Genomic DNA, 21,097 nt, shown 5'->3' with positions numbered 1-21,097 from the left:
GAAATCTAAACAACTTTTGATGAATAACTCATGGTACTCAACTCTCTGGTTGTATTAAACCTGTGTTCCATAAATTAGTAATATACTGTATTTGTATTGTTGCACCCAAATGATGAAATACATAAATTCATCGGGCATCATTTCATTTCTGAAAGGAATTTGTTTATTTTATATTTAAATTGTCTCTCAGTTGAAGTTTCCGAAAATCTACTTTGTCATGATATAAAGTTACATACACAAATTTTTGACTGTATAGCCTAATACCCACCACAGGTCCTAATGATAGGCCAAAACATCCTTTAACATGAATACTAGGTTTCTATAGAAGTGCACATCGGAATTTTGGCACATTTAATAACTGATTGATTACTGTTGTATTTTTTTTAAAATTTATTTGGCCATGTGGTGGTATATTCTCCTTTAGAAAGATAACAGGATGTGAGTCTTGTAACACGGTACACATCTCCTGTATCACCTGTATAGTAGTATCATGATTCGTGGGCAAAATATAATGTATCATATTGTGAGTAAGTTGTTACCTGGTTCCTGATCTCTGAATCACTTGTGGTCATTAACAGCCATTTCCCATGGTTGGAGAAACAACTGAACCAAACAAACAGCAAGAGTCAAACTGCCTCAAAGTGTGGGGGAGATTGATGCAAATGTACAGGTTGTTGTAAATCAGCTTACAGAAATGCCCTCTTTTTCATATTTCTTTGATCGATTTGACAAATGTAAATTTCCAGCAGCCTTCTAGCAACCACTACTGTGGTTACTGTAGTTTTGTTAACTGAAACAACAGGATGGAGAACGGTGAGGGCAAAATAAACCCTCCATCACAGAAGACGGCTAACATGAACACGATGTCAGATAATGAAGATAACGAACATTGAAGTGGCGGTTCAAGCTAAGGGTCACTTTATGCTTGATTAGAGCTGGCTCCTACCACGTGTTGGCAAACAGTACTCATTTTCAGTCTTTCCTGGAAGACAGTCGTAGTGTTGCACTCGGTTGTTCACTTGAAATAGTGTCAACAATGAAAAACAAGCCAACAAGCACTTCTGACAGACTATACTGGCCCATCAAGTTTCTTGGTGATTCACAACTTTATCCCTCATGCCTCAGCTCTGTTCTGTATTTTTCCCCAGCAGAGAAGATTAGTTGTTTATGTGGCAGTTGGTACCACCATTCATTAAACAGGCAGCCAGCTGGGAGAGTGATTAACAGTAGTGTGATGGCAGTTCCTGACCTCTGCTGGAGTAGAGCCTGGAGCTGTACTGATCTATGAGTGGAGTTGGACCGGATTCCAAAATGCGGTTGAGAAAATGGATAGTGGTGCTCCTCTGACTTGAATGGTTGAGTCAGTGCAGTACTAATATAGCCAATAAATACACATTCTGTACCATAAATCTTATATATACAGTATAATGTAGAATAAGGCCATAGTATATAAGCACCGCAAGGCTTAATTTGAGATTTAGCTGTATTACAGATCGTGGTTTCTTAGAATACTACTTTCAAGTGGGAAATCAGCTCAATCACAAACATCAATGTTTTTTAAATTTAGATTTGAGATTTTCTGTAAACTAAGAAGTGTACTCGTTCATTTTTTCATTTGGGTAAACATGATGAATTTATGGAGTTAAAGTGTGATGGCCAACTTGATGAGTTATGCTGATGATACAAGTGTATTTTTGCCTCTTACTTTCATACCTTTGGCCATTATTTCTATTGGTTATGATAACATTGTAAAAGTAATTGTTGAGATCTGTGAACACATCACTACAACAAAGTCAAGATAGGGCAAGAAACAAAAGCATTCAGACGATCAGACAGGTTGCAAACAAACCATCAATTTATCCAGATTATCTAAACCAGTGGTTCTAAAACTTTTTCATGTCAAGGACCCCTAAACTGACACAACTTAGACCACAGACCTCCATCTGATAAGATATTTGCTTTTAGATGATTTATTACAGAACTTGTATGAAACCCATGACCTAAATAGTCGTCTGACTCTTTTTTTAGCATTGTTGCCGTGTTCAGCGTATACGTAATTTACAATGACAACAGTGGCACATTTACCACTCAAGATTCTTAGTAATTTTTGAAGCAATGTGTCCTTGATTTCAGACAAAAGCAGGGTATCACATTATTGTTTGATAGCTACCTGATTAACGTTAACTCCGGCTGCCTCATTTTAAAACATGAATCCTGTTAAATATAATGGCTACATATATGATATGCTAAAACACTGAGGCTACAGCATCCTCTTCAGCTGATATGAAAAAGACACGGAAATAAGGAAACAGCTGAGGGTGGGCAATATGTCAAAAATACATATCACGATTTTTATGAGGCAGGATCGTGATCCACAATCTTATCGCTATTCTTTTTCATGTTGGTTTTTAAGACTATTTTGCAAGTTACTGAACAGTACTCAAGATTCAAAAAACTTCATTGTCTATCACATAATGATAGAAATTTGTCTGAGGTTAGGGGCTCACAAACAACATAAAAACCTACACCTATAAAAGACATAAAGACATACAATTACATTAAAACGCAAACAATCCCATAAATTAATAACAGCAGGTGTTCAGAGCTGCATTAAAAAGTAGTGACAGTCTATTTGGCCTTGTTTAAAATGGATATTGCAGTGAGAAACCAAACTAACAGTTCAACCATTTTAACAGCTGATGATGTGTAGAAGCATTAGTGTGTTGTTTCAGCAGGATGTTCACTGTTTAAAAAAGGCACCAACACAGTACACCTGAGCTGACATCACACTAGCTTGCAGCTTGCACCAAAATTAGTGCTACCAATTAGCAGGCGAGCTAACCGCCAAATGGTGGCATTTGACTGTCGCCCAGCTGTCAGTTTAACACAATATGCAAGTGAGCTTCCTTGCAGGACATTAAAACTGCTGTAGATTTCACGGGCAGATTGGAGATGTGGTACGAGGTGCTCGCCGTGTCGGCGCTGTTACCCATTAGCTTCCTGTCAGCAAACTGCTGATACAATGTGCAACGTAGCACAATACTAACTATCTCTCTGCAAAGGCAGATCATGGAGACATTTTAATTGTTCACAATCTAATATCGTCATATCGTACACCACTAGAAACGGCATTATTCTTATTTTGAAGGGTAGGTTTGTAGTGCTAGCCCTAGCATTATAGTTCAGTGTAATAAGACATAGCATAACATAACCCTGTCTGGATTGTACTATAGAAATACAACAAGCAACACAAAGGTTAGATCTAGCCCTAGGCCTTTTCTTCTTTAATAGGAAGTTTTGCTTTCAACATTATAAGAGAAAAGGATGTGAGGATGAGGACCAACTGATGAATTTGATGAACATAATGTTATCTTGGGTAGTGAGTTAAGCTGGGGTTGCCTAAACGATATAGTAGAACTCAGGACCAGCTTCCAAACAGAGGATGTTCCAGACCTGAATGGACCTTTTTCTAACTTTACTTGTAATCTCACAAAATAGCATAAATGATATGCTAGTCTTGGTAGTTACGGTTGGTTACTACTGTACATAGTAATCTATTTAGCTTAATATTTACTGCTAATATTAGAGCAGATAAACACATCATTCAATACGTTCCTTACACTTTTGCTCTTGTGTTTAGGAAAGGCTAAAAATATAACACCCTCAATACTCTGGATACAGAGAATAAAGAACAAGAGAACACGTGTACAAAGTTATTATTACTTATAGAAATGATGGCCAAACCTTCAAAAATAAAACCCAAGTTGACATAAATGGGAATTATCCTTTAACAGTTAAGTATGGAAACTGATTGGCAGATGTTCCACAGTAATGTAATGTTTCTTTGCCTATAAAACAGCAGCAGTTCTCCTCGGTACACCTGCACACGGTGTTTCAGGTACTTGGCAGGTCGGTTGTTCCTGCATCTTGGAGAAGTTGCCACAGTTCTGTGGATTTTGGCGCCTCAGCCGCTTCTGTCTCTTCATGTTAATCCCAGACTGACTCCATCATGTTGAGATCAGAGCTCTGCGGAGGCCAAACCATCTGTCGCAGGACTCCTTGTTCTTGTTATCATTGAGGATAGTTCTTTATGATGCTGGCTGGATGTTTGGGATTGTTGTCACGCTTCAGATGCCTCCCTGATGGTATTGCATTATGGATAAGAATCTAAACATCTAAAGTGCCTAAAACTTGCACAGTACTATATACTCTGTTATAGTATCATTGTTTGGCTGCAGGGTCATTATTGAGTGTGTTTAGATTAAGCAGTGTGAGCAAAAAGACTGTTATGTGTGTGTGTGTGTGTGCTCTGTGCAAAGGAAGGAACAAGCAGAGCGTGTGCGTCCTCTCTGCTCCCACAGGCCCGTTTTTAAAGACCTGTGTTCAGAGTGCAGGAAGAAGGAACACACAGATCCTTCAATCAAAGAAATGACTGTAAACGAAGGCACAATGCTGGCGTGGTTTTTGATCTGGGAACTTAAAAGAAAAAAACATCCTCACTGTGAAGACTGCAGCTTGCTGCAGAGTCCCTTCAGATCCAAACCGCCTATCGATCGGAGCAGTTTCACTTTCAGAGTGACTGTCGGGCCTCATGTTCACTCTCAGTTCACTGCTCGGGATAATTGCAGCTCTAATGTGTAGATTAGATGGCGTCAGTGTGGATTAAAAGCAAAGGATGTGCACTCTCGTCTGCTGGGCCAGCACCAGTCATTTGCTGCCCCAGATGTCACCTGCTGCTGCAGCTTGTAATGCATCTGGCCCCAGAGCATGTCATTGTCCCAGTGTGCACTGCTGCTTCCTCCTCCCTCCCTTTAATGTAACACCATGCAACCCAAACATTATCTGTCTATTTAAAACAAGTGACAAGGCACAGTTTTTCATCTAAATCATCACAGTACCAAAAAAAACACCTAAAAACGAAAAAGTATTAACTTTGCTTCTATGAAAATGTCTGTGATTTATACTGTCTCTCTCTCTGGTATTGTAACCGAGCGTCCTCCAGGATGTGGCCCCTACCTGCCAGTTAAGAGAGGTGAAGAGTGGGCAGTCAACGGCGGTATAAAACGCATTATAAAATAAGTTTTTTAAACAATTGTGAATCACTGCAACCACAAGAGGTCCTTGAGCATACAGTCATAAATGTGCACAAAAATATACGGCTGACGGGTCTCGTAGTATGTGCAGTTTTTGCAGTAAGCCTGTAAAAGATACACAGTGTTGTATTTCCTTCAGCATACATACTCTCCTCTGCTGTCCCAGAAAGACTGCGGCAGCCAGATTGGGCTCATTTCTCCTCTCTGAGTCTGCTAATTTTACCCGCACTCTGACCCACTTGCTGCCTACAACTCTGTAATTGCTGGCAGCACTTGTAGTGGAGCCCTAGGCACACACACACACACACACACACACACACACACACACACACACACACACACACACACACACACACACACACACACCCCACCTGTACTGGGACAGGGCACAGTTGGGCCCTCTGTTTGGCTTGGGATTACCAGGATGACAAAACACCTGACATGAAGACAGGGTCACATCCCAGCACGGTAACAGGTACAAATGTAGGGCTTGGGCAAGATAAACCTACATGTGTATGTTATGGATTATGGGATACCTAGATACAGTACTTTGTATAAGTGCATTTTCTTACATTTAACAAGGTGAGAGTCTACAACCAGGCTAGTGTCTCTGAAAGGTTGTACTTGAGCTTGAGCTAAATGCTGACTGTACATACTGATGTTTAGTAGATAATGTTTGATATGGTTGTTCTCTTAGTTTAGAATGTCAGCATCCTAGCACTAAACACAAAGTCCAACTGAGACTGATAGGAATGTCATTAGTTTTAAGTATTAAACACATTAATACGGGAAACCTGATAGAGGAAAGGTCATAAGATTCATCCTCTGGGCACTTTGAATGACTGGACAACATCTCACGACAATCCATCCAGTATTTGTTGGGATATATCAGTGTTCCAATCAAAAGTTGTTTACATTACTGTTGCAGAATCGATCGAGACAAGATGGACTTATATTGCGGATTTTATCACACTCAGTGGTTTAGATGATATTGCTGTGTTGCTCCCTTGTATAGGTGATTATAAGGATTCAGTTGAGGGAAATGTAACATCAGTGAACAGCACAACAGCGTGCTAAACTGTGCTCAAGCGTGTGACGATGAAACCCAGGAACACGGCACTGTGAAATTCATTAGACTTGTGTTATTTTCTCGGGGAACCGCTCAGTCTGCTCTTGTTCTTTATGACATGTCAAAGCCCAAGTGGCTGTGTTTCCTTTTTTCTGCCTGTACTTGTGCAACCGCTCATTATACTGCGTTGACCTAGACAAACACACACACACACACACACACAGCATCAACACCCACCCATGTTTTCCCAGAGCCTTTCGGTCGTACTGTACATTGTTTGCTGATCCAGTGCGGTTGCTTACATAAGGCCTGGCAGCAGCAACACCGACTCCAGAGCTGCTGTCGTCATTTACTGATACAGGACAATACAGCCTGCTGGAGATGATGAGCTCCGCTTCTCACCCTGCTCCTCCTCTCACTTACTCATCAGGTCCAGCGTGACTCACATGACTTCAGATATTCAGAAGTGTTAACAAGAGGCGCACCGGTGTATCGGTTTTACTATAAACCGCAGTGAAACATCCTGATCGTGACAAAACTGCCAACAGTTTCGATTACAGTCATTATTACAGTCAGTTTATGGGGTTTATTCATAACGTTTATTCAGAGAGCTGCGTTCTACATAAAAGGGGAAACTCCCTGCATCAAAATCGTTCTTGTGAGTTCAACAAAGGTATTTCACATAAATGAATAGTAGTATTTCAGAAGAGTTATCATGATAAAACCATTTTACCGTGATATTTTTACCCACGGTAATCATAGCATGAACATGTGATAGCGACAGATCTCTAGTGTCAACACAGCTCCACTGCTGTTAAGGGCCACACTTTAAACGCACCTGAAATTTTGCAGTACTACTAGAGGCTACATGTTTTTGTTTCAGATGAGCTCAAGTTGTGCCGAAATAAAAATCAATAACAATTGTGGCGATCGAAAGTGATTAAAGAATTGTTTATCAGACAAAGCTAGGGCTGAGCAATCTCAGAAAAATGTCTAATTTATTTGACTAATGTTGCGATTTAAGTTGCGGTTGTATTCTGTAAATTCAACTCCAGGGGCCAGATGCATAAAACTCACTCATTCTTTTTTGAGTGTACGCATGGTTCTGTGTTATAAATCTCAGTCATTGAGGAAGTGGGTGTGTGCGTGCACAAGCCTCATTTCCACGTCCACAATTAGGCTAACCGTAAGTGTATGAAGACGCCCTGAACCAGTCATTTTCATATCAGTTTGCTGCCTGTTCCATCAGTCTGTACAGCTGTCAGTGATACAAACAGAAAAGAAGTGTTGCACCAGCAAGGTTCTCCCAACAGCAGAACAGTTATCACACAGACTCTGTGGCTCTTTGTACCATCCATATCATTCATTCATCACATGGACTGTAAACCGTTGTCAGCAGTGATATCTCAGAAATGTGATCAATGATTAGTTTGTAGCGTTCATATCTAAACTGACTTTACAAGATGTGACACAACTAAGGATAAAATAAAAAGAATATCAACAGCAAAATAAAATGTTGACTCCTATGTAAATTAAAAATAATGATAAAAATAATCACAAGAAAGTAATTGAACCAATGTTACCTTTATAAATGTGTCTTTGATTGGTATTTTACAAATCTCTGTGTAAGCACAAAAAAACCCCACACAATCTCAATCTAACAATGTTTTACTCACCTTATATTTCATCTCCATCTCATCACATCACCCTCAGATCGCTTTAGATAAACATGTGTATGCCTGGTCTGTGTGCAGGAAAGGGTGCGTGCATGGTTTTTGTGCATACACATCATTTATGCATCTGGCCCCAGGTATTTACGTAAATTTTAAGACCATAAATGCAGGCCTGTACTTAGGACACGGTAGAATAATCACAAAGTATTTTGGTTTGTACATGAATCAGATAACATAATGCATTCACTTGTTGTTAAGGGTCCTCTCAAGGTAGCGCCATGACAGTGAGCCAGCATGCACAATTACAAGAGCTGTGAAACTGGCTGACTTTGTATCAGTCATTACATTTATTTACACCTGAGCTTTCAGCGCTCCAGGGTCATTTTTTTTGATAAACGTCCCGAAAAACAATTTTAACCTTCCTGAAGTTAATGTGAACCATCCCAAAATCAAAATGTGTCTTTACTTTGTAAAGCAAGACAGAGTTTCCATGGTGAACTGCACCTTTGCAATACAGTTTCATATATATGTACTATGTATGCTGCCTGCAGCTGTCCTATTTCTGCTCCTGATAACCCATGTGGTCTGGAAAGGTTGCAGCATGCTGAGTGCAGCAATTTCTCCAGCAATCTCTCTTGTATAATTTTAGAAATAATAGTTATTAGTGTCTGTATATTTCTTATTATTCCCTGTTGATAGAGTCAGTAATTCACACCTGACGAAAAATGAAGCTGTCCACCGCAGAACAGCAGCGGTCTGAGCTCAGCAGCTATTAATCAGAATGTTCATTTTTATAACATTCATATTTGCAAGCACCTGCCAGCAAGCCGTTTGTGACTGATGGGATAGATAGACTGGTGTAGGTACCAGATCAGCTTGAGGTCCTGCGTTTACAGATAACGTCACACATTATGATTTGCTGTATGTCGGAACGTGAACAGATGCCATGTGTTTGCACCACAGACTACCATTTAAATGAGCACATTTTGATTGTGTGATTGTAATGTAATTATTTCATATCTGTTTGTGTAGAGAGTATAAGTTCACTATGTACATGTATATAATTTATGTGTTTGTTAATTTAATTTGTTGTAATATTTGTTAGAACAAATATTAATGCCAATATTTACATCTAAAATATACATCTTAGATATTTTTTCACAATACAATACCAGATAGATTTTTTAATGTAGATTTTTAATATGTTTAATATGTTTAATGCAGACAGTGACCCATCTGTACACACAACCAACAGTTGACCAAAGTGCTTTACAATGATGATTACAAAGGCCATGAACAACACAATAAAGTCGCAAACAACAATTAACGGACAAAGAGACATTTCTTGGTTTTAACACAACAAGTTAAGAGCCAAGGAATAAAAAATGAGTTTTAAGACGTGATTTAAAAGCAGGCAGTGTGGGAGCCAGTCTGATATGCAGGGGTAAATCGTTCCAGAGTTTGGGGGCTATAACTGCAAAGGCACAATCACCCCTGTGCTTCAACCTTGATCTTGGCACAACCAAAAGTGACTGGTCAGCAGACCTGAGTGACTTTATTGGGATGTGTGGTTGTAAGAGGTCAGAGAGGTAGGTTGGAGCTAGTCCATTATTAGAAAAAGTACAACAAATTCCATGTACAACCCATAAATGGAATTCAGTCAGACAAAAATACTGCAAAAGTGTGAAAAACCAGTAGTTAGCCCTGTCTCAGTCAGTCAGTTTGTCACCAGCATTCAAATCTCCCACCAACTGTCTCTTAAAACAGTATCCTAATTAAGAGTCTCTCCTAGAACCATGTATTTGTCCTGAACCGTCATCAATCCACTTACTCAGATGTGCAGAACAATAATTCAAGAGTGCAAGTTCCACCCGGAGTGTTTTGGCAGTGCACCACTTAGCGATAGCATGGATGTATGCTAGAACCTGAAAAATGGATAAATTCTCCATAGCAAGACATATATTAAATGCAAACAAACAAACAAACATAACTCATGGCACTTCTAAATGACAATATTCTTAAGTTAGATTAGTTAGTCAGTTAACGTTACCTAATGTAGCTAATGTTAGCTAACAAACCACAAGGAAGTACGTCATCATTACTCTGCAGAATATACAGCTGGGACCCAGTCTGGGCCAGAACTGATCTGGTATCTACACTGGTACCGTGAGAACATTTCAGATCTGGCCTCTGAGAAGCCAGCCAATGATTGTAACTATAGTAACAGCATGAGAAGTTATGGTAATAATGACAAACTGCTTGTTTTGGAGAAGTGTTCTATGCTAGAATAAAAATAAACATGTCTGGCTTAATGTGTTATCTGATCTAATTTCAATGATACAGCACTATTCAAGAGGAATACAAAGTGCTTTTCACAAGAATGGAAAATAATGTGCAATAACAAGACAGCAGGGTTCCATGAGAATGCCAGCATAAAGTGAGCAACAACAATAATATTTGGCCACAGAGAGATAAAGGGATAACATTTTCCTATAGCAGGTAAAACACCTAAATACTGTCATACAAAGCCAAAAGATGAAATAGAGAATTGATATGCAGTGATATGCAGATCTTATTATGTGAGAGATAAGCAAGCTGTTATCACAGTCACAGGATCTGGTATGACAACATGACTGACACTCCACCACTGAGGCTCGATTGCAGAGCAGCATGTGATTTATGTGTTATTTACTTTACAGCGTTGCACTGAGGATGCCCTGTTGAAATGATGATTAATTGGAGCTGTAAATGACATGGAACTTTCCAGGTACAACTGTTTGACCAGTAATCAGAGCTTGAACTGCTACGGATCACTAGTGTGAAGAGATCAGGTGTGAAAGTAAGTCAGAGTTTGGCAGGAAGTTGATGTCTAGCAGCTGTAGCGTCTATAGCATTAACCTTTTCTTTGACACATTGTACCTCCTTTTTTTGTCAGCCCAGCGGTGACATTTTAATCAGCTCCTGTCACTTCAACAAGAACAGCAGAGACGACTGTCAGATACTAGACTATAATATTAGACCTCTCACCTCCCATTTCATATACTCATGGGGTGGCTCAGCAGTTGGACAGATTATGGGGTAAACGTTGGGGTCGGATGTAGAGTAAGACTTTTCACCTGTGTCAGCTTTACAGGCTTTTGGTGTAGTCCCTACATGTTGTAGCTAGGTGTATTTAGCATGATTTCTCTGTGTAGGGCCCACAAGAACTCATACAAAAGTACTGTCCATGGCATGTACACTACTTACTGCTAACAATCCCACAATGCAATGTGCTGCATTTTATAGATGTTAGATTACAGTCAGTGTTTTCCCTATAATTGCACAGGCCCGACGGGCCACCAGGCCAACAAGAAGCCACGCCAGGGCAAAAAAATCTTTTTTCAATGCCAAAAATAATGCCAAACATCCATTAATTTGGAAATCAGTACCGTTTGGGTGCCTCTGTGCAGCGCTGTTCTGAAACTTAAGTCAACCTCTGTGTCGTTGCCAGGGAAATTTTTGGTAACGTAGCTCCTTTTAAGGAATAGGGCAGTGTGTAGTGAGAGAGTGGTTGAGAGAGTGCAAGCAGCAGAAAAGTGACGGTGAATGTGAGCGTAGCAGAGGAAAAGGTTAGCAGTAAGTGTACAGTACAGGCTGCAGTGTGTCATTAAATAAATGCTGTAGCTTCTCAAGACAAAGACACATCTGTTGGTTAGCTCCAAAGTTAGCAACAATGGGTTAGCCTAACGTGACAACGCTAAACAGAGAAACAGAGAACGGCGTAACATGTGGCCCCTGAGTCTCTCCCAAGTCCCAAGTCATCAATTAATCGTTTTGAGTCATTTTTCAAGAAAGAATGTCAGAAAATTCTTCAAAATTCTCTAGTTCCAGTTTGTATGTGAATATTTTCTTTTTTTTAGTCCTGTATGATAGTAAACTGAATATCACATTTGGATTGTGGACAGTTGGTCAGGACAAAAGAAGACATTTGAGGTTCCATCTTGGTCTTTGGGAAACAGTGATCGACATTTTTCACCATTTTCTGACATATATGGACCAAACAACTAATTGATTAATCAAGAAAATAATTGACAGGTAATTCAATAATGCAAAGTGACAGAGTGAATGACTGAATGATGGAGTGACTTCAGACACAGCCAGTGAGCTAAGTCCATACCTTAGCCCTGTCTTTCTCTCTTTACATTTTGGTGAAACTTTACCCTGGAAACTCATATCACCTGGATTACTTTAGGTACTTAAAATGTCTAAACATGATGATTATGAGGCAAGACCTGAAGCTATAAAGATTGTCCTTTTTAAATGATTTCTAAGCAGTTTTATGAATGTTTATGAATCGAAGATGCCAAAATCACAGGAAAGTCACTCTGATGTGTGTGTGTGACGGCTTTGTGTTCCAAGTCGACCGAGTTATGACCCTGAGAAGAAGGTGTGTGAGTTTTGACACAAACTGCATCAATCATGTTGAAATGAAGTCGCTGTGGGTTAAGCTGCCCTGTGAATTTGTGAAATCGTAGTTATTGTGCTGTCTGCCAATATCAAGACCCTGCTTCTAAAGTCGTCTCTAGGGGATCTGCACGGGGGGATTATATTAAAGGAAGGGTTCACAGTTTTTCAAGTCTGCCTTAAAACAACAGTCAGGAGCCCAAATGAACATTGGGCTCAACACTCCTGTTGACTCTCTGCCAGTCATGATGACTCAAATCTCTTTGCTATTCTGGGTTGATCTCCAGGTTTTCCCACTTCATAGCTCACTGTTAAATGTTCTGCCGTTAACAGAGGTGTGAATTAGACTTCCTGTAGCTGGGCTGTCTGTGCTGATGCACCCGTCGTCACTGTCTGCCTCTATATTTAACCTGCTGTTGGTTCACTTAACTGCTCCTGAAAGTAGATTGGTTTGGTGTGGTCAGAGAGTGAGATGGACTGCCAGGTTGGAGGGCTGCAAACATAACAGTCATCTGAAAAGCTTATAATCCTCTTTGTGGTATTTCTTTCTGGGTACATTTCATAAATTAAGTTCATGAGATGTCTTTTAATAGAATAAAATATATTTTTTTGATTTTTGAGTTTAATTTTGGTCAAAACTGTGGTTTACAGGAAGTAGAGATTCAGGACACAGATTGATGTGAAAGTCAATTAATAACACACAATCACAGAATAATTCCTGCAATGTTTTGAAACATAATGACCAACACTGCAAGAACACAGACAGTATATACAGTCAAAGAACGTGGACTCAGTGACTGACCTGCAATCAGAAGTTTCTTTCTAAATTGCCAACTGCCCTAAATCTTTCAGCATTAGTCAATTATTTGTGCACACAGAATTTTAATCCTCTTTAAATCTGCCAGAGAATGGTGTCAAAGTCTCATTCCTCTGTTTGACACACTTCTTAAAACCATGCAGCCTCAGTAGTATTACTGCAAATCATAAATAGAGTGGAAATCTACGCCAGTTCTGTATCTGATATTCATCACACGTACCGATCATGTCTTCAGAGAACACTTTTTACAGTCGATGCGTAGATGTTGAGTTAGCGAGTGACTCTGTGAGCTCATAATGGTTTAGTTTGAGAAATGTATTCTGACTCGGTGTTATTTAAATGTGTCCAGCTTTGAATCAGAAAACGCACATATCCTTAGTAAACCCGTAACCATGTCAGCAGTTGTTCTATTATTCATAGTCCAGCATCTCCAGGATTTGTCTTTAGATGACATCATCCCCAATCTGTCTCTCTCTGCTGTTCACTTTGAGCTTCAAATTCCTACAGTTAATCTGAGCTGTACACTTCTATAGAAATAACATGCTGTACTGCATATAAAGTGGATTCCCCCAACACGTGACTAATATTGGCATAGATCCTTCATTTTTTTTCATGGAGTGTTCCTCACAAGAACACATTGTGTGCATCCTTGGAGTATTACAAACATATTGAGTGCATTTCCTTCCTCATAACACATTTGCAAAGCCGATGTTTTGGAAATTTTTGAAACCATCATTGTTCACGTCCATGTTTACTAGCGATCAGTCTTTTTCTTCCCTGCTTGCGTTGTTGCATTGCTGTGTTTCTTGGGACTGTACTGCCTAGAGATGAGTGGAAGAAAATGAAACCATTGGCAGCAACCATTGTGCGTGTGCATCATGGTGCGCTTGCACGAGAACAAACAAAACCCACTCATAAAAATATTGCTCCATAGCATTATTAGTAGTAAAAGGTTCCCACACTGTCTACCTTTAAATTGTGGACTCAATAAAAACTTGGACAACACCCACATTGTAAAAAAAACTGAATTTTTCCTTCATTGCACACAGCAAAACAGTACAGAAACACTGTTCACCCTGCGTTACCAAAGCAACAAAACACTTACACATGATATGAGATTTAGGTTAATGCATGTTCTTCCGCCCTCCTCCTGTCCTCGTGTTCTCTAGTGTATTCTTCAGTCCTCCATAATTCTCTCTCTGCTCTCTCTGTGTAGCTATTCAGTGAAAAGATCAGTGGGGCAGAGGGGACAAAGCTGGATGAGGACTTCATGGAGATGGAGAGGGTGAGTTCAGCGCAAATGTGTGTGCTCAGCGGTAAACATGGTCTCATGATGGATGTATAGTGTTACACTGGGTAGTGCTGGATTGATCTGATATGAGGAGATAAGAGCTTCCTAACGCAAAGTCCTTCTCAGCTCATCTTTAGATTAAAAACTTGTCAGGAGTTAGATGATGACAATGGATTTCAAAGGTTTTCACCTTTTTTTGTCAACAACTTTTACTATGCCAATATCAACACAACTACCTGGCTGAAGTTTTGATTAAAATTAGAGTTTGGTTTGTGCAAATCATGAACCTTTACTGAGATGAAAAACTTAGCCTAGCTTAGCATAGAAAGACTGGAAGCAGGGGAAAACAGCTAGCCTTGGAGAAACACACCTACCAACACCTCTAAATCTCATTAATTAACATTTTGTATCTTGTTTATTTAGTCCATAGAAGTTTAAAGATGCCAGTTTGTGCTTGCAGAGGGGGTTATGTGTTGGAACTATTTTGTGACATATAACAATTTATCCATCCACCCAGCACTCCTCTGTCGATGCTATTTCCCCCTGCTTCCAGTCTTTATGCTAAGCTAGGCTAACCACATCCTGACTCCTGCTCTGTAACACTCATATGAGACATGAGATTAATATCAATCCTCTCATCTTGTTCTCAGAAAGAATTAGAATATTTCCCAAAATGTTGAACTGTTCCTTTAATAGTGTTGATGAATGTTTTTTCCTATGAGTAAACAACAACACCAACTATGCATGGACACAACTGCATCCTTTAACATCCTTGTTTCCACCAGAAAATTGACGTGACCAACAAGTCAGTGTTTGACCTCTTGGCCAAAACAACAGAATACCTGCAGCCTAACCCAGGTAAGAACATGGATGTTATTTTATTCTATAATTTGCTGTTCTTTTATCCATCACTATAACACTGTCTTGAGAGATCAATCCAATACGTGGTATGGTGTATTCATTGTTTCCCTCTGTAGCCTCTCGAGCAAAACTCAACATGCTGAACACAGTGTCCAAGATCCGAGGGCAGGTGAAGACCACCGGCTACCCCCAGACTGAAGGCCTTCTGGGAGACTGCATGCTGCGCTACGGCCATGAACTGGGCGAGGACTCTGTCTTTGGTACCAACACTCACATACACCATGACAAACACCGGCTATAAAAACTGTTCATTCTGCCTTATGGTCTCTTTGATAGATGGGTCCAATATGTCAACACTGTAGTGGCTCTTCTTTGCACTGGTATTTGTTTATATTGGTAACTTTGTGTTACCAGGACTTTTTTCCACATTTTATTGCCTCTCAAGTGCACTCTGTGCCTGTCACTCTCCTCGGTGCCTGAGTTATATTTCTTCAAGATTCCTCTGCAACATGGCTGTAATAAATGTGATTTTGGTGCACTGCCAGTAGGGCTGAAACAATGACTCAGCACATATTTTAATAATCAAAGAACCATTTAAAGTCATTTTTACATCAAAAATGACAAAATTTCTTTAGCTGTAGTTCCTAAATTGCAAGGATTTTCTGGTTTTCTTTGTCTGTATGCTGTAGTAGTACACTGAATATGGAATGTGATGACATCACCTCAGGCTTTAAGAAACTGTGATGGGCATTTCTGATTATCTTCTGACATTTTATAGACTAAACAATTAAACGATCAATCAAGAACATAATCAACAAGTTAATCAACAGGTTAATCATCAGTTGCAGCCCTAGCTGTCAGTTCGATATTTACACAACCAAGCGTCACTTTTAAGCCCCAAGTGTCTTTCATACCATCTGTCAGAAAAACATTCAGAAGAAAAAAGAACACACAGACAACTCGCCTCTGAACCTTTTATGTAGCTGTTGAGCTGAAACTAAAACATGTCGCATGTCTTCAAATGATTCTATGTCACATGTTTATTGAAAAGTTATGGTGTCTCTGTGTATCATAGGCGGTGCTCTGGTGGATATGGGTGAGGCCATGAGGCAGATGGCAGACGTGAAGGACTCCCTGGACATAAGCGTCAAACAAAACTTTATTGACCCCCTGCAGAATCTACAGGACAAGGACCTCAAAGAGATCACAGTACGTTACAGCAGCCTATACCCTGTAACTAAACTTGTACAATGTGACAACAGTCACTGACATAAAAAATTCCCTCATTCTTAAATCTTAAAGACACATTTATGATCAGCGGGGTAGGCAAACATTTAGAGAACTGTTCATTTTATTCTATAATTAAAGATCTTGACCAAGTTGACTCAAGTTGTAGTAATTCTTACAGTGTTTACAACACAGGGGAAATGTCACAACACTTTGAGGAGGTGCCCGCATTTCTGCAGCACCTTTGCAACACTGGCTGAAATATGCTATGAGGCCAGTGTGAGCATGCACCTTGAAGATTATGTAAATTTCATTTACAGAACACATTCAATGTATTTTACAAATTAATGTTTGTGCTTTATGATCCATGAAATAACTTTGTGGTTTTCAAAGTTTCAATTTCAATCCATGAAAACACAAGTCACAAAACAAGTTTTAGGTGATTTTGGATTTCATGTAATGAAATAAGACATGTAGCAGCTCTGTGAAGCTGTACTCAGGCACAGCGGTGCTTTGAACTAAATGCTGACTTTATTTTATTTGATTTAAAATATATTGTATTGGTCGTAGTATTACATTTGCATCATAAAAAGTTCTTGTGTGCATTAGTCTCAAATTGTTTACTGTTTTGTCATTTGAACTGTCTTATTATCAGCTCATCAGTCATCTGTAAAGCACTTTGAATCACAGTAACCTGTATAAAAGGTGCCATGCAGGTAAATACTGATCAGCATGCTAACATGCTCACATGCTAATGTATGAGCATGCTGACATTTGCTATTTGGCACTAAACACAAACTACAGGTGAGTGTAACTTTGTATAATATTGCATGTAGTATGCTAAACTGGCACTTTCCTTTTTATGTTTGCAGCACCACCTGAAGAAGCTGGAGGGCCGTCGGTTAGACTTTGATTATAAAAAGAAACGTCAGGGGAAAATCCCAGACGAGGAGATCCGCCAGGCTGTGGAGAAGTTCGAGGAGAGCAAAGAGCTGGCTGAGAGGAGCATGTTCAATTTCCTGGAGAATGATGTAAGAGAGGACACAACTTCTACAGAAAGAATGGACCAATAGGGAGTATTAAACATGAGGCAACAGGCAGTTTAAACATGTCAACATATTAACTACAAACATGAGAATGACAAATATCAATTAGGGAATTTTGAGATTATGCACAGTAGCATTAGTACGACCTTTTTAAATGTATTCAGTATTAAAAAAAGTATTGTTTGTTTTGTAAGACAAAATCTTGAAAGGTACATATGTTAAAAATATGGATCGATTAAGGCTATAAATATGCCTAATATGACAGTCCCAGGCCTTTTTTAAAGAATTATATATCACTTTCTTGAAGGATTACACAGTATGTAATGTGTGTGTGTGTGTGTGTATGGTTTGGCCAACAGGTGGAGCAGGTGACCCAGCTGTCATCGCTGATTGAGGCAGCCTTAGAGTACCATCGGCAGTCGAGTGAAATCCTGGAGGAGCTCAGTGGACAGCTGCAGAGGAGGTGAGGAAGGTGCTCTGCTGGACTGGAGGTCATACCTCACTCTGCTGTCAGTCATTATTCTGCAGCTTCATCCTCTGTGAGAGAATCACTGTCTCATCCTGTTCCTGCTTTTAAAAAATAATTTCACTCAGAGTGGTCATGACATTGAAAGCATGAATACCAGTAGTGACAGCTGGTCTATGAGTAGTATACTTAGAAACTAAGCTCTCTATTTTCATGAATTAGCGGGCTGTATTTGGTGCAAGTTGTTGGCACCGGCTCAGAACATGTGACCCACAGCAGGAAGGGTGGGTTAAGAGGAGCCATGACTAGTGCTGGGTATTATTTCAAATTGATACATGTGTAGGGCTGGGCAATACATCCATGTGATATGAGACCAGACATTGTCTTAGATTTTGGAGATGGTAATATTGTGATATGGCATAAGTGTTGTCTTTTCCTGGTTTTAAAGGCTGTGTTATAGTAAAGTGATGTAATTTTCTGAACTTTATCCACTTAGTCATTATATCCACATTACTGATGACTGTTTATCAAAAATCTCAATGAAATAAATATATGCCAGAAAAAGAAAAACAGATGACAACGTGAAACATTTTATGTTATAACAATAAGTTATAAGTTTCTGTAGTATATAACTTAAGGTATGATTTTACCCCAAAAATCCAACGTACCTTACACAAAAATAACTAGATCCCAGTTGTTTCTGCGGATTGCAGTGATCCATTTGCTTCTCTTTTCTTTAGCTTTCGGCAGTCTGTAAAGTCTGCAGATAGCTCCGATTGCCTGTTGAACAGTCAATCGCACAACAGTTCTTTCCCATTTTAGATGTGTTACTTTGTGTTTTCGCAGCACATTCAGCTTTCTGCCAAGAAACTGCAGAGACTGCTCACATGTGCCACCTGGTGGTTGTTGGTGCACACTTCAGTTAGTGCTGAAATCAGCTGGATAAAATACAAGTCCCTCATCCCTTTTTGCTGCCGCCGTGCAGCTTTACGGCCACGGTAATCGCAGCAAACCAAACGAGTGACCTCTGTATGAATATCCGGCATTGTAACATTGTATATATGACTGAAAATATGGAAAATCATAATAGGTCCCCTTTAAAAGAAAGCTGCTTGATGCAGAGCTGGTTTTAGTAACTTGAGTGTGCACTGGGCAGCTGTGTCAGTTAGATAAACAGAAGTATTGGATCAGATTCTATTGGCAGATACATAATATTGAAGGTCTCTTGATCAGGACATCCTGGGGGCAACTATTGGATAGACTGCCATGAAATGTGGTTCTGACATGTTTCACGCAGGATGAATTGTAATAACTTTAGTCATTCTCATCTAGCACCATCAATTTTAATTTGTCCAATACTTTGGTTTATGTACAAACACCTGTAAAAGTAATGACATTCCCATCAGCTCAGCTGTACTTTGTGTTTAGTGCTAATTTGTGCTAATTAAAGCATGTTAACATGCTAAGCTGAGATGGTGACCTGCTACAGCCTCACAAAGTTACCAGCATGGCTGTAGACTCTCAGTCTGCTTCCCATACTTAGTCTGAACATGTCAAATGGGTCTGTGTTTAATGTTGTCCTAACACAAACAGCCATACATGAACTTTAACTCTAGATACAGTAAAGCATAACATGAAGTCACAAAAGGGATTTGAAATCAGGACATATTTAATAAAAGACTAATATTAAGACTCAGACAGAATTTGGTTGCTGCTGTAGATATGACAATTCTGACAATTGATGATCTTTAGATTGCTCTCTCTACAACAACATACTGGCCTGTTATGTAATGCATGACAAGAGCCACATGTGCCAGTACAAAGCAGCCTAAATTGATCTATTAATTAATAGCACACTTGTTTAAGATAGATTGAACTCCTGTTAGCATGTTTAATGTGATTCAGATGTTACCTTGTTCATTAGAGCTGCTACACTGACTGTTCCAAACACTCCTCTGCTGCCCAGAAACAAATACATGTTATGAAACATCAGTGGTTGATTTGTGATAAATATCATATGTATGTTAACATTTGCTAATTAGCACTAAACACAACAGCGTATTTGGACAATATTTCGGAAAACCAAGGTATTGGACAGCAGGAGCCCATAACTCATTTGCCCCTGGGCCCCGTAGCAAGTCAATCCAGCCCTGCATACGGCTATGCTGCGAGTTTGAGCTGGAGAGGAAGTGTCCTGCCTGATTTTGGACACCTTTTGGACATTCAATAACTTTCCCTCGTGCCCTCTTTATCCACCGGAGCTCCCTGAACTGCACGTAAAGAAAACCCACAGTCCAAAACATAACGCTAAGCTATTTGTTTTGCTGTATAGAACAGGTTTTTCACTATGCTATCTTCTCACTCCAGGATATCCACAGCCAGCAGCCGGCCCAAGAGAGAGTTCAAACCAAAGTCCATCAGGAGCAGCATGGAGGCCCTGGACAACAGTCAGCACAACGGCCTGTCCTACAGCTCCTCGCTCAAATCCACAGGTACAGCTGTTCACCTATCTTGTCTTCACTTTATCTGTGTTTTTGCCTTCTTTTCTGTAATTTTCTCTGTCTGCTCCATCTTCATTGTTTGCTTTAAGTTCTACTGTATTTTTTATTATCCTTCACAGATATCCAGATCAATCACACAGTCAATGGGAAAAGTAGGTATTCCTTCATACAGTGTTATGATGTGAGGGTCCCTGTTACTAACCATCAGGCTTTTTATGCTACATTATGTGTGCTTTCATCCACCTGGCATTAATGTCTGTCATATCCAAATATGACGGTGTTGGATTACATTTAAACCGAACATTAAACACATTAACTGAACAGTAAGCAGCTCATCTCACTCGTTCCAAACTTTTGTTTGTTTATTACTATGTGATTTGTCTGCATGGAGGGTTTTCAAGGGAAAACTGTTTAAGTGGGTATAAATTCAACTCAGAGCTGAGCAGCCGGTTGTCTTGTCAGTTTGTGAATCTATAATGTTAGTGAGATTCCAACAGCATCAATTCAGATGAATTTTAGATGGTGCAACCTAGCAGTAGTTTGCCATTATAACCACAGGCGAAGAACAACACAGCAGTCATAGCTAAATACGATTCTACTTATGTTTGAA

At 39.6% G+C, this 21,097-nt stretch overlaps 1 protein-coding gene across 4 annotated transcripts in view; it reads left to right on the top strand.

The window, feature by feature from the left end:
* The window catches only part of sh3gl3a (SH3-domain GRB2-like 3a), a 42,248-nt gene that overhangs the window by 15,007 nt on the left and 6,144 nt on the right, over positions 1 to 21,097 (top strand). For all 4 annotated transcript variants that reach the window (XM_044350713.1, XM_044350786.1, XM_044350625.1 and 1 more), the window contains exons 2-9: positions 14,312 to 14,380; positions 15,172 to 15,244; positions 15,364 to 15,507; positions 16,323 to 16,456; positions 17,347 to 17,505; positions 17,880 to 17,983; positions 20,354 to 20,478; positions 20,607 to 20,639. In XM_044350713.1, coding sequence (XP_044206648.1) covers positions 14,312 to 14,380; positions 15,172 to 15,244; positions 15,364 to 15,507; positions 16,323 to 16,456; positions 17,347 to 17,505; positions 17,880 to 17,983; positions 20,354 to 20,478; positions 20,607 to 20,639 — 841 coding nt within the window. The remainder of the gene's footprint in view (positions 1 to 14,311; positions 14,381 to 15,171; positions 15,245 to 15,363; positions 15,508 to 16,322; positions 16,457 to 17,346; positions 17,506 to 17,879; positions 17,984 to 20,353; positions 20,479 to 20,606; positions 20,640 to 21,097) is intronic.

Source organism: Thunnus albacares, chromosome 1, assembly GCF_914725855.1.
Source record: "Thunnus albacares chromosome 1, fThuAlb1.1, whole genome shotgun sequence".
Lineage (NCBI taxonomy): Eukaryota > Metazoa > Chordata > Actinopteri > Scombriformes > Scombridae > Thunnus > Thunnus albacares.
Note: the sequence above shows the minus strand (reverse complement) of the source record. Positions and strands in the feature narration are given on the sequence as shown.